Raw genomic sequence first — 22,332 nt, 5'->3', positions numbered from 1 at the left:
GTCCCGTGACTCTGAAGACCATCTATATGCTTATGATTCCAAAATTTCTGCCTCCAGCCATGACTTTTCCCTAAACATGACTTTAATGTCCAACTGCCTTCTTCACATTTCCACATGGATATCTAACCGGCAACTCAGATATAACTTACCCATGAAGAACTCGAGTTTTCCTCCCAAACTTGCTCCTTCCTCAGTTCCTAGTTTTAGTCATTAACATGAGTGTTCACAGTTGTTCAACCTGTAAATCTAGGAGTCAGCCTTGATTCCTTTCTTTCTTCATCATCTTCATTCAGTGGATTGGCAAGTCTTGTCCACTTTATGTCCAAAACACATTCCAAATTCATCCGCTTCTCTCCATTTTCATTGAAGTCACTGAGGTCCAAGCCACAATTACCTCAATGACCACAGTAGCTTCCCAGCTGATCCACCTGGAACCATTCTACAATCCATTCTTGACAAGGTAATCTGAATAATCTTGTCACCCTCCTGCAGAAAACCTTCCCATGGTTTCCCATTGTACTTGAAATAAAATCCAAATTCCTTAAAGCAAAATGTTACATGGCTTCTGCCTACCTCTTCAAAGTCATTTCAAATCACTTTCCACTCATCTCTCCACTCAAGCAACACTGGTTTTTTTGTCCCATAAAAACCTGAAATCTATTTCCACCTTAGGACTTTTGCACTGGCTGTTCATCCTGGAATGCTCTTCCTCAGGATCCTTGAATGACTGTTTCCTTTTTATATTAGTAACTCACACTTCAGCTGAAATGTCAGTACTCAGAGAGGCCCTTCCTGACCTCAAAACTGAGGTAGCCCATCCAGTCACTCCCTATGACACCAACCTATTCTCTCATATATGTTTTCCTCTCTGTGTGTCCAACTCTCTTCTGGATGGTAAGCCCCAGAAGAGCTAGGATCTTGTCACCATTACATCTGCAGGACTTAGAACAGTGCCTGAACACAGAAGTGCTTGATATATGTTGTTGAAAGTGTGAATGAGTGCATAACTGAGTTAGTAACAGAGTGAAGACCAGTACCAGGCCTCCTGCCTTCCAGGTCTGTGGTCCTCCCCCTGTGCCATGTCAAGCTGCAATTTTCACCAGTTTGATTGTTCTCTTGCTGTTCGGCAGATGCTTGGCATCCTTCAGTTCACAACTGGTTCCAGCTCCTAGTGATAAAGGAAATAGCCACAAAGGAACAGGAAGGAAAGAGGGCATCTGAATAAATCAGGAAGCATGTGGTCATCCCCACAAATAATGAGAATTAAACATTCAGTCATCCAATAACATTTAGTAAGCACTTATTATGTGCCAGGCATGATGCAATTTACCAGGGACAAAAAGACAAACCTACCCTGAAGGATGTGCTAGTCTCCAGAAGGAGATGGTGGGCCTTGTGGTGATGTCTGCATGGTGTGATGGGCTTGAGAACAAAGTAACACGTGCTGTAGAAACACAAAGCGGAGAATTAGGGACATAACACTGAGTGGGCAAGAACCCAGCACAATCAGAGAGTGGAATTTTTGAACTGTCTTAACCGACTCGATGGACATGAGTTTGAGTAAACTCCAGGAGTTGGTGATGAACAGGGAGGCCTGGCGTGCTGCGATTCATGGGGTCGCAAAGAGTCAGACACAACTGAGCGACTGAACTGAACTGAAGGAGTGAATACCTGTAATTGACAACTCATAGTTTGTGCTTTCACATGAAAAGAACAGTTGTTTTTCCCTTCATTTTAACTGACAAAAGAAAAATCATGTTAGGAAAGCATACAGGATGACTCTGGCAGTTGAAATAACCATTTATTAATAAATAGAGAAATTTCCACCAAGGAAATTTTTTTTTTAAAGACAGGATAGTTCTCTGTTTCTTGCTATGAAAAGTCCACTAAAACAATTTCGTCTTCCTTGAGGGTCTTATGGTGAAATCACTGAAGCAATTACCTATATGATGAAAGATTACCCAACTGAAGAACTACTTCCCTATTAAACCACAGGCCATCTCCTTGAAAAAAAAAATGTGCTGTCAGGTAAAACAAGGTTTTATAGCAAGTGAGAGAATGAAGTCGATATCAAGAGACATTATTCCATGAAAATAAGGAAGTTTTGGAACATTGGTTATTCTTGATATTATTGTTATTGTTTGGATTTGTCTATGACTTCCTAGAAGAATAAATGCAAATATAACAATCTCTGAGGTGTGGGATTATGAGACACTTACACTTTCTGAGGCCTACATTTTGGTACTATTTTGATTGTTTACAACAATGTGTGCTATTTTGGAAAAAGTAAAGATCTTTTAGAACACCAGTCTGATTGGTTTTGTGATGCTTAAGAACTTGTGCTTGGCTCTGTGTTCCAGAAACATATAAAAAGAGGATTTCCCTAAGTTATATCACTTGCCAACATTTACAGGAGAAAATAAACTGAGACCCAGAAAGATGATGTGATTTTTCTCATACTGTGACTCCTAGGCTAGCTAGTACCTTCAGCCCCACAGTTCTTGATTTCATGCTGAGCATTCAAATATATATCAATCTTAACTTACACATTTGGAACTTTAGCAACATTGCTTTGTGGAAAACTGTGCAATTATTTAGTGTAATATTACTGTGCAAATATTTAGTGTTATAGACCAGTAGTACTTTGCCCAGAAAACAATTCAACTAGAAGTCTTTTGAATATTACTTCTAGTTTCTTCTGCATATCTTAGAATACACAGTAAGTTTTTTGAATAGGTAGGCCATTTCCATTCAGTTCTTAAGTAGTTATTGAGCACTTAAGACATCTGTGCTGGGCTGTGCTTAATGGCCCAGTTCTTTGCAATTCCCTGGACTATAGCCTGTCTGGCTGCTCTGTCCATGGGATTTCCCCGGCAAGAATACTGGAGTGTGTTGCCATGCCCTCCTCTATGGGATCTTCCCAACCCAGGATTCGAACCCAGGTCTCCCGCACTGCAGACAGATTCTTCACCATCGGAGTTACCAGGGAAGCCCAAGCATACTGGAGTGAGTAGTTTATCCCTCCTCCAAGAGATTTTCCCAAACCAGGAATCAAACTGGGGTCTCCTGCGTTGCAGGCAGATTCTTTACCAGCTGAGCTACCAGGGAGTCCTTAAGATATCTAGCCACTAGCAAGGAGACAAATTCTCTGCACTCGGGGAGCTTAGATCCCACTGGGAAAAACACAATAAGCAGAAGAAAACAAAAATAAAGGATATAATTTCAGGTAAAGATATAGTAAGGATGTGATGAACCAAGTAAAATGATAGTGACAAGAGTGCTATTTTTGAAAGGTCAGGAAGGCCTTTAAAGGAAGTGACATTAGATCAGAGACCTGGAGGGACGGAGGGGGCCACTCAGAGTTCTGAGTGGAAAGCATTAAGGAGTACAGTCAGAGTCACTGCACTGAACAGAAAGAATTCCTTCTTTTCCTTAAAAAGTAAATATCTTAAAGAAAGAGCTCTTAAAGTTTGGTAAGTCATGGTTTCACTCTTGTGATATGGTGATAATGTTTATAAGGCCTAGTGCTGTAAATTCCTCTCTACTGCTTACAAATTTGAGAATGAATTTTGTTTAGGAATGTAAGTCTATTATAAAAGTACTGTCTTATCTAAATGCCACCTTTTGCCAAATGGATATAGATCCAATGGATATAGATCCAATGGAATATTACTCAGCCATAAAAAAGAATGAAATAATGCCACTTGTAGCAACATGGATGGACCTAGAGATTATCATAGTAAGTAAGAAAGTCAGAAAGAGAAACAAATACCATATGATATCACTTATATGTGGAATCTAAAGGCCAACACCAATGAATTTATCTACGCAACAGAAATGGATTCACAGACGCCGAGAACAGACTTGTGGTTGCCAAGGAGGAGGAAAGGTGCTAGGAAAGAAGGATTGGGAATTTGGGATTAGCAGATGCAAACTATTGTATATAAGATGAATAAACAGCGAGGTCCTACTGTATAGCGTAGGAAGCTATATTCAACATCCTATAATAAGCAATCATGGAAAAGAATATGAAAAAGAATATATATGTGTAACTGAGCCACCTTGCTGTAAAGCAGAAATTAACACAACATTGTAAATCAACTATACTTCAATTAAATGAAAAAAGAAAACTCCTTGCATATTCACAAAGGCACAGAATCCAATTCCTAAGAAAGAATCATTCCAAAGCTGGTCATTCCACAGAGAGAAGAAGCCCAACCAAAAGTGCCCCTGGGCTTAAAACTGCATTTTCCCTCTCCCCCTCCCCCACGCCCTCTCTCACCCCAAGCAGAACAGACTGCCTAGAATTTGTAGCTAGGAGGGTTATCCAAGGCACAGAGAGAGGAGCTGCAGAAGATGTCTTTGGCGTTCTCAGCTTTTAGCCCTACGCACCTAGCTCTGGTAGAGATAGAAATGAGAGTCTGTCCTTCACAATGGGGAGACTGAAGCCTCTGAGAAGTGGGTGGCTTGCCCAGGATCACATAGAAAGCCAACTCTCATTCTTAACCTTCACTCTGCGGCTGGTGTCACATTCCAGGCCAGGGACCACATGGGTGGAATTCAGCCTCCATTTTCGGGAAACGGGGTTTGTTACTTTTCCATTTACACGAAAAATGAAAAATAAATAACAGATGTTTGAACACATGTCACAATTCTTCTTACTGGAACTTAAAAGTGCATTCTGACTGAGAAAATTAAATTAAAAAATCCACACAGCAAAAAAAGATGTTTTGAATGAAATACACTTTGTCTTTCCCTCTCTCTCTCACACACACACGAACAATATCTCCTTGTTTCTTCTTCAGAGAGCAGCTGTGAAGGAAATTGGGGAGGGAGATGAACATAACATCCCATCTTTGTGTTTCATACAGAGCAAAGCTTTTAGACCAGCCTTCCTGAACTGTAGGGGGCGGGGCATGCCTTAAAATTAAACATCAGTGACCTGAGGAAGCTTATAAAATAGCTTGGGAGAAGTCAGTCACCAAGACAGGGCATCTCAGAGTGGATGATTCTGCGTGTGGAAACTGCTTTCATCTAGATAAAAAAGGTATGTACTGTGGTTTTAATTCTCATTTCAGCTAAAAATAATAACTAACATGATTGAGGGCCTTTGGCCAGTTGCTTTGCAGACTTGGTTTCATTTTTCCATAAAGGACCTTACAAGGGGGATATTTTTAGTGCCATTTTTCACATGAGGAAACTGAAGTTCAGATATCTTGAACAACAGGCCTAAAGTAAGACCACCAACAAATGCCAGAGCTGGGGTGTCAACCTGAGAAGACTCACCTCAAAGTCTTCTGCTTGCATCAGGCAACCCCCTTGATACAATTATTAGACAATGAGGACTTCTTCCTACACCAATGCTGTACTAGATGAATTCTCAAGGAGTTATCCAGTGTGCATTTCAGTAAAATTGACCAAAAAGTGAGTTGGAATGTGCTGTGTGAATTGAAAATTCATTTAATATTAATATAATTAATTATTAAATAATTAAATTAAATAGTATTAATATTAATAGAAAATGTGAAGCTTTTTATCTCCTGAAAAATTTTCTTCAGGCGATATGTTTTCTTATTAGATTCAATAGCAAAATGGTTTTTTTTTTTTTTTTTTTTTTTGCAAAATGGTTTTTAAGACCCATATACTTGGGGAAATGTATTTTATTTTGTCATGTGAAATCTAAAAGTCTCAGCCCTAATATTCTGAAGCTCCTTGAGACCAGATACCAGGTCCACACTGACGTGCAGGTGTGTAGACTCTTGGGAAACCTGGTCTAAGTTCTGGCTTCACAGCTTATCAGGAAGTAACCTCACTGAGTTCACAGAGAATGTTAGTGCAGGATTCTTCCAGACTGGGTGTTGTAGAGATTCAGGTCCATGTAAAATACTGAAACCAGGGCTTCTCCCTGGAGAAGCTCAAGGAGTGTAAGTAATAATACACAGAGTCAATCCTGGCCCAGGGTGCATACACCATAACTTTAGCAGAATTCTTTTTTAATTATTTAATATTCAGTTAAGATAATATTTAAATTACATCTATTTTTTAAAGTATTTGAACGCTCTTCATTAGGACAATCTTTCCATTAGTGTTAGAAGAAGATGCAAAAGTAAGTCATACATATCCGAGTTCATAGATACAGGTTAATAATGTGATTTACCCTCAGAAGTTGCTCAATAAGCATTGGATGAATTAGAATGCAAGGGGCACTGGAAAAAAATGATGGATATTATCAACTCTTTCTCTCGCAAGTTTAATCGTAGGACTAAAACTACTGCAATAAAGAGGCATCTTTGGAAGAGATGCAGGCAGGGATAATTAGTTATGCTCTGAAATCCTGCGGAGCACATTTCAGCTCACTACAGAACATTTTGCAACAAGATATTTGTCAGGAGCTGACTTTCGGTCGGACTGTCCTGTCGTGAAATGAGATTCATCAGGTATTAGAGGTAGGTGTTTACTGAAGCCACTGAAGGTGGTCACAGAAGGCAGCAATGTTCAGGGCTGTGGCAGAATGGAGAGCTGGAGATGGGGACTGAGCCCCAGCCTTCTGCCCCTCTGGGCCTTAGCTTCCACATCGGTACATCTGAGGGGAGGGGTTGGATAAATGACCTCTAAGTTTCTGCCCAGTTTAGGGGCCGTGGAGAATGTGCATAATGTGTGGCCATCCTTGAGTTTAGAACTCCTAGGCAGGGCACCGAGCCTGGAGCCGACTAGGGGCCAAGAGTAGAACTTCAGTGGTTCTAAAAACGGCTTGGAAAGGAATGCAAATTTTTGTGGGTTTAGGCTGGATTTTGGCAAATCCATCACCCCCGCAAAAGGTTAAAAAACAGATGTTGTTTACCTGGTGGCAGGGGCTGATGGGAAACGGAGCCTAAGAGGCTAAGGAAAGTAGGCCCCCTGGCAGACGTGCTCAAGGCGGGGACTCGGGGACCGTCCCTCCTTCCCTCAACCTCACATCAACTTTTACTCATTATGTAACTGTTCTTTTGAAAAACACGCAACAAAACCTCCAGAAGAAGAGCTATTGATTATTAAAGGTTATTTGGAGATTTAGAGATTCTTAAGAAAGTGGTTATAATTATCCCAGTTATGACACATTCTTTTAAAAACTCAAATCTGAGAACATCTTGCTTGCCTCGATTCAGGCCTCTTCATCACAGGGAGAAAGGCAAAGAGCTGGAAATAGCTCTCGTGCAGCTACAGGCGAGGAGTCACAAGGAAGAGACAGACTGAGAGCAAGTCAGTGAAAGAAGCTGGGAGCAACCCAGGCTTCGACCCTGCCAGCAGCGCTGTAGCCCCCACCCCTGCCCACTGTGCACCCCCAGCAGAGCAGCTTCCGCACCCGAGGGCTCTGGGCTCACATCAGCTACTGGTCCTTCTCTGCTTAAATGCATAGCGTGTACGAAAAGTAGCCTCATATTAAGGAAGAAAGGAAGGGAAGGAGAAAGGAAGGAGGGAAGAGAAATTCAGGAAATAGAATAATTTGCTTCTGCGTTTCATAATAGCATTTATTGAGTGTTTGTGTCAGATACTGCTCTAAATGCTGTCTATATTTTCTCATTTAATTCCTTGGAAGTTCACAAGGTTGGTATGATTATTATTCCCACTTAATAGCCAAGGAAACTAAAGCATCCATTAGACACAGTTATACTTCGTATGTGAAGAGCCAGAATTCAAACCCACTCAAGATGATCCTGGAGTCCCCAAGGTTCCCAGGCCTACTCCTGGACTAGTAAACAGCCAGCAAGAGGAGGGTAGGGTGGAGAGGTGGAGTCAGGGGAGGCATTTCTTTGATGAACTTCATAGGGCTCTAAATGCAGGTTTTGTTTTCGATTAGTTTTTTCTCTCATGGTTCACTTGAAGGCTTCACTGTCTCCCAATCCCCACCAGCCCCCCTCCTCCACACACACACACACACACACACACACACACACACACATTGTTTCTGTTCATTCAACAAGTGCACACACACACACACACACACACACATGCACACACACACACATTGCTTCTGTTCATTCAACAAGCATCTACTGTGCCTGGCACTGGGAGGTTCTGTGGGAGAGTCCAGGGAGAATTAAACATGATGCCCTTCCTTGAAAAATATGTAATTAGCTGTGTGGGGTCAGCGGGGCACCTGGCCAAATAAGTCCAACCAACTGTAATGCCAGGCAGATTGTGTTCTAACAGAGGCACAGAAGGTTCTAGTGAGGCTCACAGAGGAGGAAGACCTCCCAGCCACACCAATGACTACGGTGGCCCCGGAGGATGAGGGGCTCAGATGGGCTGAGTGGGAAGCTGCCCACGCAGAGACCGGCCAGCCCAGACGTGTTCCTCCAAGGACTCCACGCCCTCAGAGGCTCTGAACGCCTCCAGCTGCTTTGTTCTCCCCTCTCCAGGTCCGTCTCCAGACACCCAGCCCAAAGATGGTGCCAGCGCTGCTGCTGCTCCCTGCCCTGGCTGGCCTCTTCGGAGCAGCTGAGGGGCAAGCTTTCCATCTCGGGAAATGCCCCAATCCTCCGGTGCAGGAGAATTTTGACGTGAATAAGGTGCAGTAAAAGAATAAATTCCTGCTTGTTTTGCTGTCTCCTGTTTGAATAAGCATCCTACCAGGTTTGGTTTTATTTTCCTGCTCTAATGGCCACAGCAAGCCTTGGGGTAGGTACTTATCCTCCAAAGAGTTCCCAAAAGCAGACTTTGAGACAAGAACTGGGGAGCAGAGAGGTTTTGGGAGATGATCCCAAGACACCTGAGTGGGCTTGTGTGGAAACAGAGAAGGCAGGCAAGCAGTAAAGGGTGAGCTCACGAGCAGGTGACTCTGTGAACAACAGGGTTCACTCCTGCTGGGGATCCTCTGAGGAAATGCAAAGAATATGCCTCAGATTGTCCCATGGATAGATGCAAGCAGGCAGTGGGAGCTCCCATGACACTGGGCAAGCCTCTCGCCGAGGAGACCCAGGGGCTTGAGGTGGAAGCTGGCAGTGTGTATGAATTGCTTGCCATGATGGAGGTGAGCCCCGAGGTGGGCTGAGAGGACAATGGGGCACAGCAGATGCTGCAGAACTGCTATCCTCACTCTACAGGGGAAGAAGCTGAAAGCCAAGGAGCTTGCCACCCACTCAGGTCACACAGCCAGTAAATGCAGGGTAGGATTCAAAACTAGGCTTCCCGGGAGTGCAGGATCCCATGGGTGACTTGAACAGGCCCAGGATAGGATAACACTTCCCCCAGGGGCCTTCTTGTCACCTGCGCTAAAAAGATATCAATAAAATCAACTCCACCATATATGGTAAGGATTGTCTCATCATCTTATTCATGTGTCTTTCGAACACAGAACTTTTCAATATTAATGAAGTCCAAATTATCTTTTCATTTTTTGCTTGTATTTCTGGTGGCATATCTTAAAAAAAAAAATGTTGCCTAGCCTATGTTTATAAAGATTTACTCCTATATTTTCTTCTAAGGGATTTATAGTTGTAGTTCTTACATACAAGTTTTTGATTCATTTTAAGTTACATTTTATACATTGGTGATATAGAAAGGAAACTTCTTTCTTTGGCATGAGGATATACAGCTGTTCCAGACTGTTTATTGAGAAGACTACTCTTTCCCCACTGAATAGTCTTGATACAATTGTTGAAAATCAATTGACCATATGTGTAAGAATTTATTTTTGGACTCCCAATTCTATTCTATTGATTCATATGTCTGTCCTTATTCCAGCACTATATAGTCTTGATTACTGTAGCTTTGTAGTAAGTTTTGAAGTCAGAACATATAAGTTCTTTGACTTTGTTCTTGTGGCTATTCTGAGTCCTTTGTATTTCAACATAAATGTTAGGATCAGTTTGTCAATTTCTGCAAAGAAGCTAGTTGGAGTTTTGATAGAGACTATATTATTAAATCTATGGTCAATTTGAAGAGTATTGCCATCTTAACAAGTTTAAGTCTTCCTATCCATGAACATAGGATGTCTTTTCATTTATTTTGGTCTTCTTTATTTCTGCAGTCTTTTGTAGTTTTCAGAGTGTGTTTTATGCTTCTTTGGTTAAATTTTTTTCGTAAGAATTTTATTCTTTTGATGCTATTATAAGTGGAAATTTCCTAAATTAATTTGCAGATTTGTCATTGTAAGTATAGAAATACTTTTTATTTCTAGATATTAATTATTTTATCCTTTAACCTTACTGAGTCCACTTGTTAGTTCAATATTTGGGTGTGTGTGTGTGTGTGTGTGTGCGTGTGTGTGTATTCCTTAGAGTTTTCTATATACAAAACCCTGTCATCTGAAAATGGAGATAGTTTTACTTCTTCCTTTTCATAATTATTTCTAAACATTGCATTCTCCTTATATAGATAGAGAAATGAAGACTCTTCACAAAAATAATATGAGATCATGAGGGAACATGACATGAAGAGCAATCTTCCACCTCTGAGTTTCTTCCTTTCTGGAAAATTAAGCTTCCTTGTTTTAAATTGTGAACCATTAAAGTCACCTTAACAGTAATGGAACTATTTTAAATGCACTGTATAAAATGGAGATTTTTTGGAGAAGGAAATGGCAACCCACTCCAGTATTCTTGCCTGGAAAAGTCCATGGACGGAGGAGTCTGGAGGGCTGAAGTCCATGGGATTACATGACTGAGCATGTGTGCACGAGGGTGGAGGGAAATGGGTTGGTAGCAATAAAGTGGTAGAACTAAAAAAAAAAAAAAAAAAAAAATCAAAAAAAAAAAAAAAAAATGGAGATTTTTTTGGAGGATGCCTATGAAACTAATTGACCTTTAGCTTATTCTTTGATGCTTTAAATGCATCAAAGTTCAGTGATTTTAATTGAAAGATGTCCTTTAACAAATGAGAGGAAAATTTATGTCATAAATGTGGACATATATTTTAACAAAGAGCCAGGTGACCGAAGTAATACTGCCACCTATTTGCAATATGCTCTCATTTCAAATTCTGATTGCATCTCTTTAATTTTGCTTTGTTTTGTTGAGTAATACATTTTAAAATTTCTAAAATAATTTCAATTAATATTTTGACTAGGTAAATATATTCACCGGGTTCAAAATTCTAAAGGTGCAAAAGAAGATACAATGAAAACTTTCACTTCCACCCCTGTAACCCAGCCTCAGTTCTCCCCAGTGGCAACCAGTAAAAACAGTTTATGGTGTATCTTTTTAGAGATAATGTGTACGTATATTAAAAAGCACATATATAATTGCAGTAGGAAGAATGTTGTCCGTGTCCTATTCCCCAGAATCTGCAAATTATGTTTCCCAATTAGAAAAAGGGATTTTGAAGTTGTGATTAAAGTTATGGAACTTGAGATGGCAAGGGTATCCTAGATTATCAGTTGGGTGAAGGAGTCTTTTGGGCCTAGAAAAGAGAACAACAGTCTCAAAGGCCTCTTGCTGAATCATCTAACTTCGGAGAAAACAAAGCAGAACTTTAGTTCCACCCTGATGCTCCAGGCGGGTTGCATCTATCTGGGACTTATCAACCCCTGTCCAGAAACCTTCCACCCCCACACCTGCCCAGAAGACTTATCACCCCCTGCCCAACTACAAATGTCATCTCAACAAAAGAATACTCAAAATATCCCGCCTGATTAATGTTTCCCTTATCGCTTCCACAAACCTCCCTATAAATACGAAGCCTCCCCGATCCTTCTCGGCTCTCAGCCTGGTCGTTAGGCCGACTGTCGCCCCTCCTTGCCTGAATAAAGGTAACCTACTTCTGTTGAGGTCGCCTTTCCCTTTCTGCCTCGCCCGAACTATACCTTACAGTGGGTCTAATCTAATCATTACAAGCAGAGACCATTTCCCAGCTGTGGTCAGGGAGGTGTTATGATGGAAGATTTAGAGAGATGCAGTGTGAGAAGGAGTTGATCTGTTTTTGCTGGCTCTGAAGATGGAGGAAGGGATTCACAAATCAAGAAATGCAAATGGCATCTAGGTCTTGGAAAGGGTAAGAAGACAGATTCTCCTCTAGAGCCTCTAGGAAGGAATGTAGCCCTGCCGGCACTTTGATTTTAACCCAGTGAGATCCTTGTCAGACTTCAGATGTACAAAACTATGAGACCATAAATTTTTGATGTTTTAAGCTTGTGGTAATTTGTTACATTAGCAATAGAAAACCGATATAACCTTTTCTACCAGTTTTACATAAAAGGTAGCTTAAAATATTTACACTATTTTGCACCTGGCTCTTTTTCCATTAAGTGTATCTTGGAGATAATTGCCTGTTGTTGTTTTAAAAGAGAGTGTATAACATTCCATTGTATGGATATGTCATCATTTAGTTAACCCTACTAATGCTCACTTAAGCCACTTCCTGTCTTTTAATATTACAAAGAGAACTGCAATGAATGACCTTAGACACACATCATTTCTTATTTTCAGAAGGATACCTTTCCAGAAGTGAAATTGCTGGGCCAGAGTAAATGTAGTTTTAGTTTTGCTTGATGTTACCAAGTTGCCCTCAGGAAGGCTGTAGACTGAAACAGTTTCTATGCCAGGGAATGTGTGGAAGCAGGGTGTGACTGTCTCCCTTCACCCTCACCCACATGGTTGCTCAGTTCCTTTAAAGCTGATTCTGCACTGAAGTTAGGGTCTGAGAGCAAGCCTCCAGGGGAAGAATGATATAGGTCTTCTAAATCCTAATCTCATGCCAAAAGCCTCTGTGACCAATTCCTCGTGTGGGGTCATATGAGGAGAATTCAATAGATTCTGGAGTCCCAGCTCCCCACAGTAAACATATCTGACTTTGCGCATAATTCAAAGATGCTTTGTAAAATCATAAAATATTTGAGATGACATCTTACATCGTCTAAACCAATCCCTTCCTTTTACAGAGTTTAGAATTTCACATAGGTTTTGACTGAAGGGGACACCAAGAGCATAGCTAAATAAGAGCACTTTAGGAATGGATGGTGGCATTCAACCAATGCCTACACATCCGATTCACTTATTCCCATTGGAATCAATATCTTGCTCAGTGGCTTCTGGGAACAATGTGGCCCATTTTGCCTGGCTTCCCTAAGAAAGGGCTCTGCTCTGAAAGACAACAATGGGGAAGAGTTTTCAGGTCCCTAGAGAGCCACAGGGTTTGCTCTGCCTGTCCTTGTCTCTGCAGTATCTTGGAAGATGGTATGAAATTGAGAAGATCCCAGTGAGCTTTGAGAAGGGAAGTTGCATCCAAGCCAACTACTCACTAAAGGAAAATGGAAACGTCAAAGTGATAAACAAGGAGCTGAGGTGAGTGGTTGTGGTTTCCAAAGCATTATACGTCCTGGAGGCAGCCCTGCAGACTTGTCCTGGGGTGACTGGTGCCCTTGCCTTCTAGTGTGAGAGGATGGGGACATCGCTGGGTCTTGGCTGCCTGCTCACAATAGGTCCTGAAAGGACAGCTTTTGGCAGGCAGGATGGTAGGGACTACAAGTCACTCATTCTTTTCCATGGCCACTTGCTGAGCATCTTATTGTGTCCCAGACCCTGTGAGAGACCCTGGGGACTTAATGGTAACCCAAACGGCAAGATTCCTGCTCTCACTCCAAAATAGACCTTCTGGAAGCAAAAGAAAGCAGGGACTCTCTTGTCTGATCTCCAGTACCAAGAGAAAAGCCCTTTCTATATCACCTGCTGATTGAGGGCATCTAGCTTAGCTTGAATCTTTCCAGAAACTGGGAGCTCATCAATGTCCATGACAGTTTATTCCATCTTCAGACAGTTTTAACTGTTAGACAACTCCTTTTCTTATTAAGCAAGAGTGAAATGCATACACAGTCACATTCTAGGTTTAGTGAACAAGAGAGCCTACAGAGATATACTTTTCTATCACTGAGGGCTTCTTCACTGATCCCAAAATTCATATTTTAAAAGCAAATATAAACTTAAAAAGAAACCCAGTAAGAACTGCTACCCACCCACCGCCAACAAACATGAGAGTAACAATAAACAATGGTAACTAATATTAATTAAGCATTTCCTATGTGCAAGGCACCGTTCTGTATGCATATATATGTGTGTGTACAACTGCATGTATTTATGTATATGTAAATGAGCATAGCTATTCATTTAATTCCCCACAGCAACCTGAGGTAGGTACTATTATTAAATCCATTCTTATGGATGAGGAAACTGAGATACAGAGAGGTAAAGTAACTTGCCCAAGAGTCACACAGTTTGTAAGTGACAAAGCTGAGATTTAAGAGATTCAAAACCCAGGAGAAAGGACTACCCTGGTGGCCCAGTGGTTAAGACTCCACACTTCCAATGCAGGGGGTGAGGGTTCGATCCCTGGTCAGAGAACTAAAATGCCACATGGCATGGCCAAAAAATAAAAATTAAAAAATAAATTAAAAAATTTTAAAGTAAAATAAAACCAGGGAGAAGTGAAATGGAGAAGAAACCAGAAAACAAATGAAAGAAGCTGGACATGAAGGATTGCCATTCCTGTTTCCTAAGTTGTCTAAGAACTGTGTTCAACTCCAAGAAAACAAGTACCAGTCAGACTGGAGGTTACACAGGCTCAAAAAGGCTTCCCATGGCCATCCTATTACCCATTAAGCTTCCTGTGAGCCACAACACAGTGGCTGATTCTCTGACCCCGCATAAACCAAAACAATAATGGAAGAGTCTTGAATAAAGAAAAATCGGACTCATTTCAGAGCTCCCGATATCACTGAGACACAAAGGGTGGGGGGGAACTTTGCAAATCTCCAGACTTCATGTTTTGCCTGATTTTTAGTAATCTAGTCAGTCTTTATGTTTTCCAATGGACCCTTGTCATTTTTGAAGAAGTGAATATTCTTTCTATGTCAAGTTGTTTCATTTGCTTGTAAATTTTCCCTTTTTCCTCCATCACGCTTTGGAGTCCAAGAGCAAGAAACGGCCTTGCAGGCCACTACATATACTCTGAAAAACAGGTTTGAAGTGCCAGGGTCTCACATATCATCCAGTCCTTGGCCATTGCAATTGTGGATCCTTATCACCCCAAAACTGTCTTCCTCTGCTCAGTCAAGGGACAGCAATAAAGCAAAGGGGAGGGAATGGAACCAGGACCCAGCCTACCTTCAAGAATCTCCTACCCAGAAATTGCACTGTTGGCCACCATGATTGTTGGTGTCACAAATCTTACCTTTCATTGATTTTTGGCTTTTAACTAGTTCAGGTTTTTTTGTTTCTGTTTTCTACTCATTGCAGAGCTGATGGAACTGTGAATCAAATTGAAGGTGAAGCCACCCAGGAGAACATCACAGAGCCCGCCAAGCTGGGAGTTAAGTTCTTCTGGTGTAAGTATACACTTCTTTCGGGAGGCATCAGGGACAAGAGCTCGACAAACTGAAGGCTAGAGCCCTGGGTCAGAGCAGTCCTGTCACCTATACTGATTCAATGCATAATTACCTGTGGACCACCTCCTACCTGCCGTATGCTGGGCTAGGTCCTGGAGATGCAAAGATGAGCAAGACAGAGCTGGCCAATGTCCCTGTGAAGCTTACATGTCAGTGTGGACACTGACAGGCACCCAGGTGATTTATTATAAAACTACAGGAAGATGCCAGTGGAGGAAGCACAGATTGAAGCTCGTTGGGCATGAGCAGTAGGAGACTCAAGCCAGTCTACTTTCCCAGAGGGAACTAACAACTGAAAAATTAGTCGTTATTAGAAAAACAACTAACATGTGAGAAAGTTTAAAAGCAAGAGATGGTAAGAGTGAATGTAAGTTGGAGTCCTGGCTCTGTTGGCCACTTTTTGGCCAAAATTGTTGGGATTTCATTTGGTTCCCCTTCCAGTTGGACAATGGGTTTTCCTTGGTGTTGGGAGGTGGAGTTATTGAATAATATCCTCTGAACTTAAAAGGAACTTTGAGACTGGAAAAGAAAACAGGCAACTCCATAAAGAATAATTATATTTATTATGGGTAACTTACATCCAGGCAGAATCATGTAGACGACCATCAGAGGCATTCCCAGCTGCACTGTGTTCTGCCAAAAGGGGGACAGGGAGCTTAATGGGGCCACAGCTAAAAATAGAATCTGACTACTAAAGGAAGCATGTCCACACTGACAGAAACTGAGGGATTTGCTTCCTCCCACCCTCACCCCAGGGGTCTCATGACCATTAACCACTTGTGTCAGCAAAAGACATTCTTTCAGTTTTCATATCAGATGAAGACCGTAGGGAACTTATTTGGCTTGGGTGCTTTCCTTGTGAGTAAGCTAAAGCTCAGTAGGGCAAAAAAGAGGATGGGTAAGACTGCAGGCCTAAGATGGAGCTGACAAAATGGAGCCAGTGCCATTGAGCCACACACTTGGCTTGGCTGTGGAGGTCAGGTTCACAAAGGAAATTTCTGGATTCAAATGGACAAAGTAAATCCTCCATCTCTTTTCTTAAAGACCCTTTTAATACTGAACTTTCAACACTACTCAGATGTCAATCAGTGAATCTCTATAGACCCTTTTGAGGAGGAATTTGTAATCTGTTACCACCTTATTTGGGCTTCCCCAGGGGCTCAGTGGTGAAAAACTCGCCTGCTAATGCAGGAGATGAAGGAGATGCGGGTTCTACCCTTGGCTTTGGAAGATCCTCTGGAGCAGGAAATGGCAACTCACTCCAGTATTCTTGCCTGGGAAATCACATGGACAGAGGAGCCTGTTGGGCTACAGTCCATGGGGTCACAAAGAGTCAGACATGACCAAGTGACTAAACAACAGTCATCACCTGATTTACCATATTCTTAAGAATAGTGGGATTTTCAAAGTTCACACAAGAAGAAAAACAAGCAAACCAACATTAGCCCCTACCTCCTCCTGTCGGTGGATTGTAGAGGAAGCTGGATGGCACAAACCTGGAAAGCCTGGGCCCCCTGACCTTACCCTTCTTAACTCCACTCACTAAGTAATGGCTCCATGGGCACTTGTGCTCAGCGCACCTGTCAGTCCAGGGGATCCAGCCAAACCTCCAGATATTACGGGCTTCCAGGTACTAACCTGCGATCAGGGAATGGGGATCCAGAATGATGGCTCTGAACTCTGGCTGCACATTGGAATTACTGGGAAGCTTTCAAAAGTCCCAACAAGCTCCAGTTCAGCCTTTGGGAGTTGGGGTGGGGAGACATGGGCCTGGTGTTTTTCAGAGGTCCCATGTGATTCCCACATGAAGCCAGAATTAAGACCCACTGATGTAGAAGAACTAGAATGCCAGAGCCTGGCTTCCAGGACCCTGGAGATGAAGGTTTCTCTTGCCCTGGTCCCTCCTAATACTGCCTTCCTCTGGTTCTCAGTCATGCCATCAGCTCCATACTGGGTCCTGGCCACCGACTATGAGAACTACGCCCTCGTGTACTCCTGTACCACGATCATCTGGCTTTTTCACATGGATCATGTTTGGATCTTGGGAAGAAACCCTTATCTCCCTCCAGAAACAGTGACCTATCTCAAAGATATCCTGACCTCTAATAACATTGAAGTTGAGAAAATGACGATCACAGATCAGGTGAACTGTCCCGAGTACATGTAACCAGGCTCTAAAGGGAGCTGCATTCACTCCATGTTCCTTCTCTTGCTTTGCTTTTCCCCTATACCAACCCTCATAAAGACAAACCAAACCACCAGAGCAAACTATTACACCAACCAGAAGGGAAACGTGGCAGCAGAAGCTAATGGAGAAGAACCCAAGGCAAGCTGGCCCAAACATTTAGCCATGCACCATTCTGTTACCTTGCGAGTCTGATAATAAACTTGCTGCTGACCTGCTGAGCTCACAGTAGATTCTAAACTGGACTAATTATTGTGGGGTTTTAATTAGAAGCTTATGTTTGGAAATCCTTAAGCAGTGACATTGAAAAAAAAAATGAAGCCCTAAACAGTTTAAAGGTAACAATCCTGTTTCTAGAAAGAGAAAGCTGATGGCAAAGGCACATTCCAAGTGACCGGAATCCAGGCGCCCCCATCCTGCAATAGGCAGCCCTTAGTGGGGGGAATCCTATGGAATTTTTGAGTCTCTGACAGGCAGTTTCCTGGAAACATTTGCTCTCAGGAGGTCTTCAGAACCAGGTGAAGAATGGGACCATCTTGAGTCTGTGCAATGAAGAGAATCTGTGAGGTAGAAGCTATGGAAATTTTTTAAGAAAATAATTTTTTTGTCTTTTATTCAGCTGATATTTACTGGGACTCAAGAGCATTCCAGGCATTGAGAAATAGAATCCATTTCCGCTCACAGACTAGCGAGGGAGACTGACAAGTAGGGATGTGGATTTTAATCCAAGCTGAGGGGTGCAAAGGCAGAGGCGTGTGGAGGGAGCCGGGGAAGCTCTGAGAAGATCTCAACCCCTGCCAGACAGGCACTTACGAGGTGGTACAGTCACACCTTGGGGCATTCCAGCTTCAAGGAGTCAGGAAGCACCTGGAGTTTGCTGCTGATTTTTTTTTTTTTTTTTTTTTACATTTTGACTCTTAAAATTAGAACAACCTCAAAATGATCACCCTGTGATTACTCTTATCTCACATAAAAGTTGTAATCCATTAATGTTTGGGAAATGAATAGAAAATGAGGCCATTTGATTAGATTTTTGCATTTTCAGCATAAATATAAAATATTCATTTCCTGGAGCATTTGAGACTTCACTGCTTTATATTAAAGGTTATAAAAATTCCAAGAAACTTAATATGTATCATTTTCATTTTACTAAATAAACATGACCTCAAAATGTAGCTTGCAATTCAAAATTCCTAAAGGCTGAAACTCACTAGACAAAGAGGTGAGAAGGAAGCGGTAGGTATTAAAGAAAAGCCTCTTCCCACATCTCAGCCTTCTGCTGCTTCCTGTGCCTTATGTCACTGCCCACCCCACTGGAGGGCACCTGGCTTGTCTTCTACAGTTCTTCCCAGAGTGTTAAGCTGATTGTCTAGCTCCTACCTCATGGTACAAGATAAGTTATGATTGTGTTAATAGCTCTTAATGGCTGTCTAATAGCATCTAAAACAACAAACGTGACTACATTTTGCACCTGTTACAGTGTCCTGCCCAATACATAGGCTCACAATTCTTGTGTGAATGAACTACTGAGTAAGTCGATAGATTGGTGGACTTGAGGTGTTTGGGAAAGGATAAAGAAACTAAGAAGCAAGTATCAGGGGTCATTGAATCTGAGAAAATGGGAGGAATTCAGAGGGTATCATGGGGGCATCATGGGGTAAAACAACAAAAATTTCAGAAGAGAAAGCAAGAGAAGTGGGAATTAAACAGCAAAATAGAGACAGTAGCAACCCCCCGTGTGCCCATAAATAAATGACCCCCATGTACCCATCATCAGTGCCAATAGTCATCAACATTTCACCAATCTTGCTTCAGCTATCACCCATCCACCTCTGGTGTTTTTCCAAATAGTGTTTTGAAGCAAATACTAAATAGCACATCCTGTTATTTTCCCTGTTAACTACTTAAGTATAAATCTCTAGCAAGTACAGGCACTTTTTAAACCAAAAAAAAAAAAGAAAGTCAAGTTTATATTTTACATCCTGAAAGTACTCAGAGAATGTAATTTAATTTATGTAATATAAACATTATTTTATATTTTCCATATGAAAGGAAAGATATATGTACAGAGGTGTTCATCATACTTTTACTCATAGCAGCCCCCACACTAAAAGGAGCTAAAGTAAAATGAAAACTAACAGCAGAGGAATGAGGGGAAGATGCCCTGGAGGAGGACAAGTCAGCCTACTCCAGTATTCTTGCCTGGAGGATCCCATGGACAGAGAAGCCTGGTGGGCTCAGTCCATAGGGTCGCAAAGAGTCAGGCACGACTGAAGCGACTTAGCATGCATGCGGAGGAGTGAGATCATAAATTATGGAAGAGCCACCTGATGTAATGTGGTACACTCCGTAACTTTGTAGTTATGAAGATAAAGGTCACATAAGAGCTGGTGCCTGCCCGTCACACTCACTACTGATGGGGGTAGGGAGGATGAAGGGGGAGCAGGGAGGAGGAATAGGGGTCCCTGCATGTGGCCTTGCTGCCTGCAGAGAGAGTCTGGAACACGTGCTGTGCTGACCCAGCCACATCCAGTAGGACCAAGGTGTGTCCACCTGAGCTAATGACTGCCAATCCACAAGCTAAACAGAAACTTCTGACGGCCTATCTGGATGGAGAAGATAAATTAGGCCAATCTAATCAGAATTTGACTTTAAGAGATCTAAAGAAAGGATAATTGAAAACTCTGTAAGTAATAATTCTGTAAGGTCGTGTAGTTTGGGGTGGCCATTTTTGCCGATGCACAATTGAAGTTATAGTGCAGAAGAGAAATGCAAAGATAAGCTCACACCCCACCTAAGGCCTCTGACAGCAGCTTCAGTAGCTGACGGCTGTGTCCCAGCTCTAATTCCTGTGCCACTTAGCTGTCTTAGGTTCCTGTCCTTGGATTTCTTTAAGATTAGGCTCATACATACACCTACCTACATACACACGCGCGCGCGCGCGCGCGCGCGCGCACACACACACACACACACACACACACACACACCTTTTTTTTTTTCTTTTGAGCTAATTTAACTTGACTGAGTAATGTTCTTTGCAACCTAAAATAGCCCTAAGACAAAAGTGTTCACTTTTTGAGTGAAAAAAGACAGCAGTATTGTACTTAAGTTGTAGTTACATAAAATGATGGCATGCAATCAAGGACTGAAAGCGAACAAAGAAATGAAGGCAATTAATGTCTTAGAATAGTGGAATTACAGAGTGATTTGTTTTCCTTTTTTATTTTTGCTGCTGGTATTTGTCATGTAGGCCTTAAAACTTTAGACCTCAAAACTTTCTTCTAGTTCAGCCTGACTCTCTGGCAAGTTGAGTTTCAAATGCCAAAGAAATAGAAATTTAGAAAATGTTTGTTTTCACAGTTGTCTAATTGCTGTATTATTTTATTGAAAAGTTGCCCCCAACACAATCATTTTTTTTTGGTAAGTTTCTTTTTTTTTTCATTTGCTTTTATTAGTTGGAGGCTAATTACTTTACAATATTGTAGTGGTTTTTGCCATACATTGACATGAATCAGCCATGGATTTACATGTGTTCCCCATCTTGATCCCCCCTCCCACCTACACAATCACTTTTATCTTAATAATTATGAGAAACTATTAACATTTTGAATATTTGTTAAATATGGTTAACTTTTATGCTAAAATCAAATATAAGATGAAAATAGGTTCATCAAATGTAGGTCTTCCAGCAGAATAAGACAATCTGAACTACGTTTTTGGGAGAGCTGAGAGGCAGTGTAATGGAAAGCATGTTGGGAACTCGGATGGGATCCAGGGCTCTAGTCCTGGCTTCAGATGACTTAGCCAGAATCCCTCTCCCCTCCAGGCCTGTCTCCTCACATGCGTGTCATTAAAAGAACTGAACTACATGATGCACCTCTAAAGACTCTTCCAGGTCAAACATTTATAGTTCTGTACATTATAGTTTTGTTCAGTTCAGTTCAGTTCAGTTGCTCAGTTGTGTCTGACTCTTTGCGACCCCATGAACTGCAGCACGCCAGGCCTCCCTGTCCATCACCAACTCCCGGAGTCCACCCAAACCCATGTTCATTGAGTTGGTGATGCCATCCAACCATCTCATCCTCTGTCGTCCTCTTATCCTCCTGCCCTCAATCTTTCCCAGCATCATGGTCTTTTCCAATGAGTCAGCTCTTTGCATCAGGTGGCCAAAGTATTAGAGTTTCAGCTTCAACATCAGTCCTTCCAATGAACACCCAGGACTGATCTCCTTTAGGATGGACTGGTTTGATCTCCTTGCAGTCCAAGGAACTCTCAAGAGTCTTCTCCAACACCACAGTTCAAAAGCATCAGTTCGTCTGTGCTCAGCTTTCTTTATCGTCCACTCTCACATCCATACATGACCACTGGAAAAACCATAGCCTTGACTAGATGGACCTTTGTTGACAAAGTAATGTCTCTGCTTTTTTAACATGCTGCCTAGGTTGGTCATAACTTTCCTTCCAAGGAGTAAGCGTCTTTTAATTTCATGGCTGCAATCACCATCTGCAGTGATTTTGGAGCCCCCCAAAATAAGGTCAGCCACTGTTTCCCCATCTATTTGCCATGAAGTGATGGGACCAGATGCCATGATCTTAGTTTTCTGAATGTTGAGCTTTAAGCCAACTTTTTCACTCTCCTCTTTCACTTTCATCAAGAGGCTCTTTAGTTCCTCTTCACTTTCTGCCATAAGGGTGGTGTCATCTGCATATCTGAGCTTATTGATATTTCTCCCAGCCATCTTGATTCCAGCTTGTGCTTCCTCCAGCCCAGCGTTTCTCATGATGTACTCTGC

At 41.9% G+C, this 22,332-nt stretch overlaps 1 protein-coding gene across 1 annotated transcript; it reads left to right on the top strand.

The window, feature by feature from the left end:
- Positions 1–4,891: 4,891 nt before the first annotated feature.
- Positions 4,892–17,766, top strand: APOD (apolipoprotein D). The gene is made up of 5 exons (XM_061166866.1): positions 4,892–5,047; positions 8,400–8,549; positions 13,138–13,259; positions 15,207–15,295; positions 17,287–17,766. Exons 2-5 carry the CDS (start codon positions 8,427–8,429, stop codon positions 17,520–17,522), a joined length of 570 nt encoding a protein of 189 aa, XP_061022849.1. The 5' UTR covers positions 4,892–5,047; positions 8,400–8,426; the 3' UTR covers positions 17,523–17,766.
- The last annotated feature ends 4,566 nt before the right edge of the window (positions 17,767–22,332 follow it).

Source organism: Dama dama, chromosome 19, assembly GCF_033118175.1.
Source record: "Dama dama isolate Ldn47 chromosome 19, ASM3311817v1, whole genome shotgun sequence".
NCBI lineage: Eukaryota > Metazoa > Chordata > Mammalia > Artiodactyla > Cervidae > Dama > Dama dama.
The sequence above is the reverse complement of the archived record's forward strand: the minus strand, read 5'-3'. Positions and strand labels throughout refer to the sequence as shown.

Bases quoted from the DNA above. Each gene is read 5' to 3' on its own strand.
- APOD (XM_061166866.1), top strand. From the start codon at position 8,427: ATGGTGCCAGCGCTGCTGCTGCTCCCTGCCCTGGCTGGCCTCTTCGGA. The intron at 13,260-15,206 runs GTGAGTGGTTGT...TACTCATTGCAG, and splicing joins GTGATAAACAAGGAGCTGAG to AGCTGATGGAACTGTGAATC. The intron at 15,296-17,286 runs GTAAGTATACAC...TCTGGTTCTCAG, and splicing joins GGGAGTTAAGTTCTTCTGGT to TCATGCCATCAGCTCCATAC.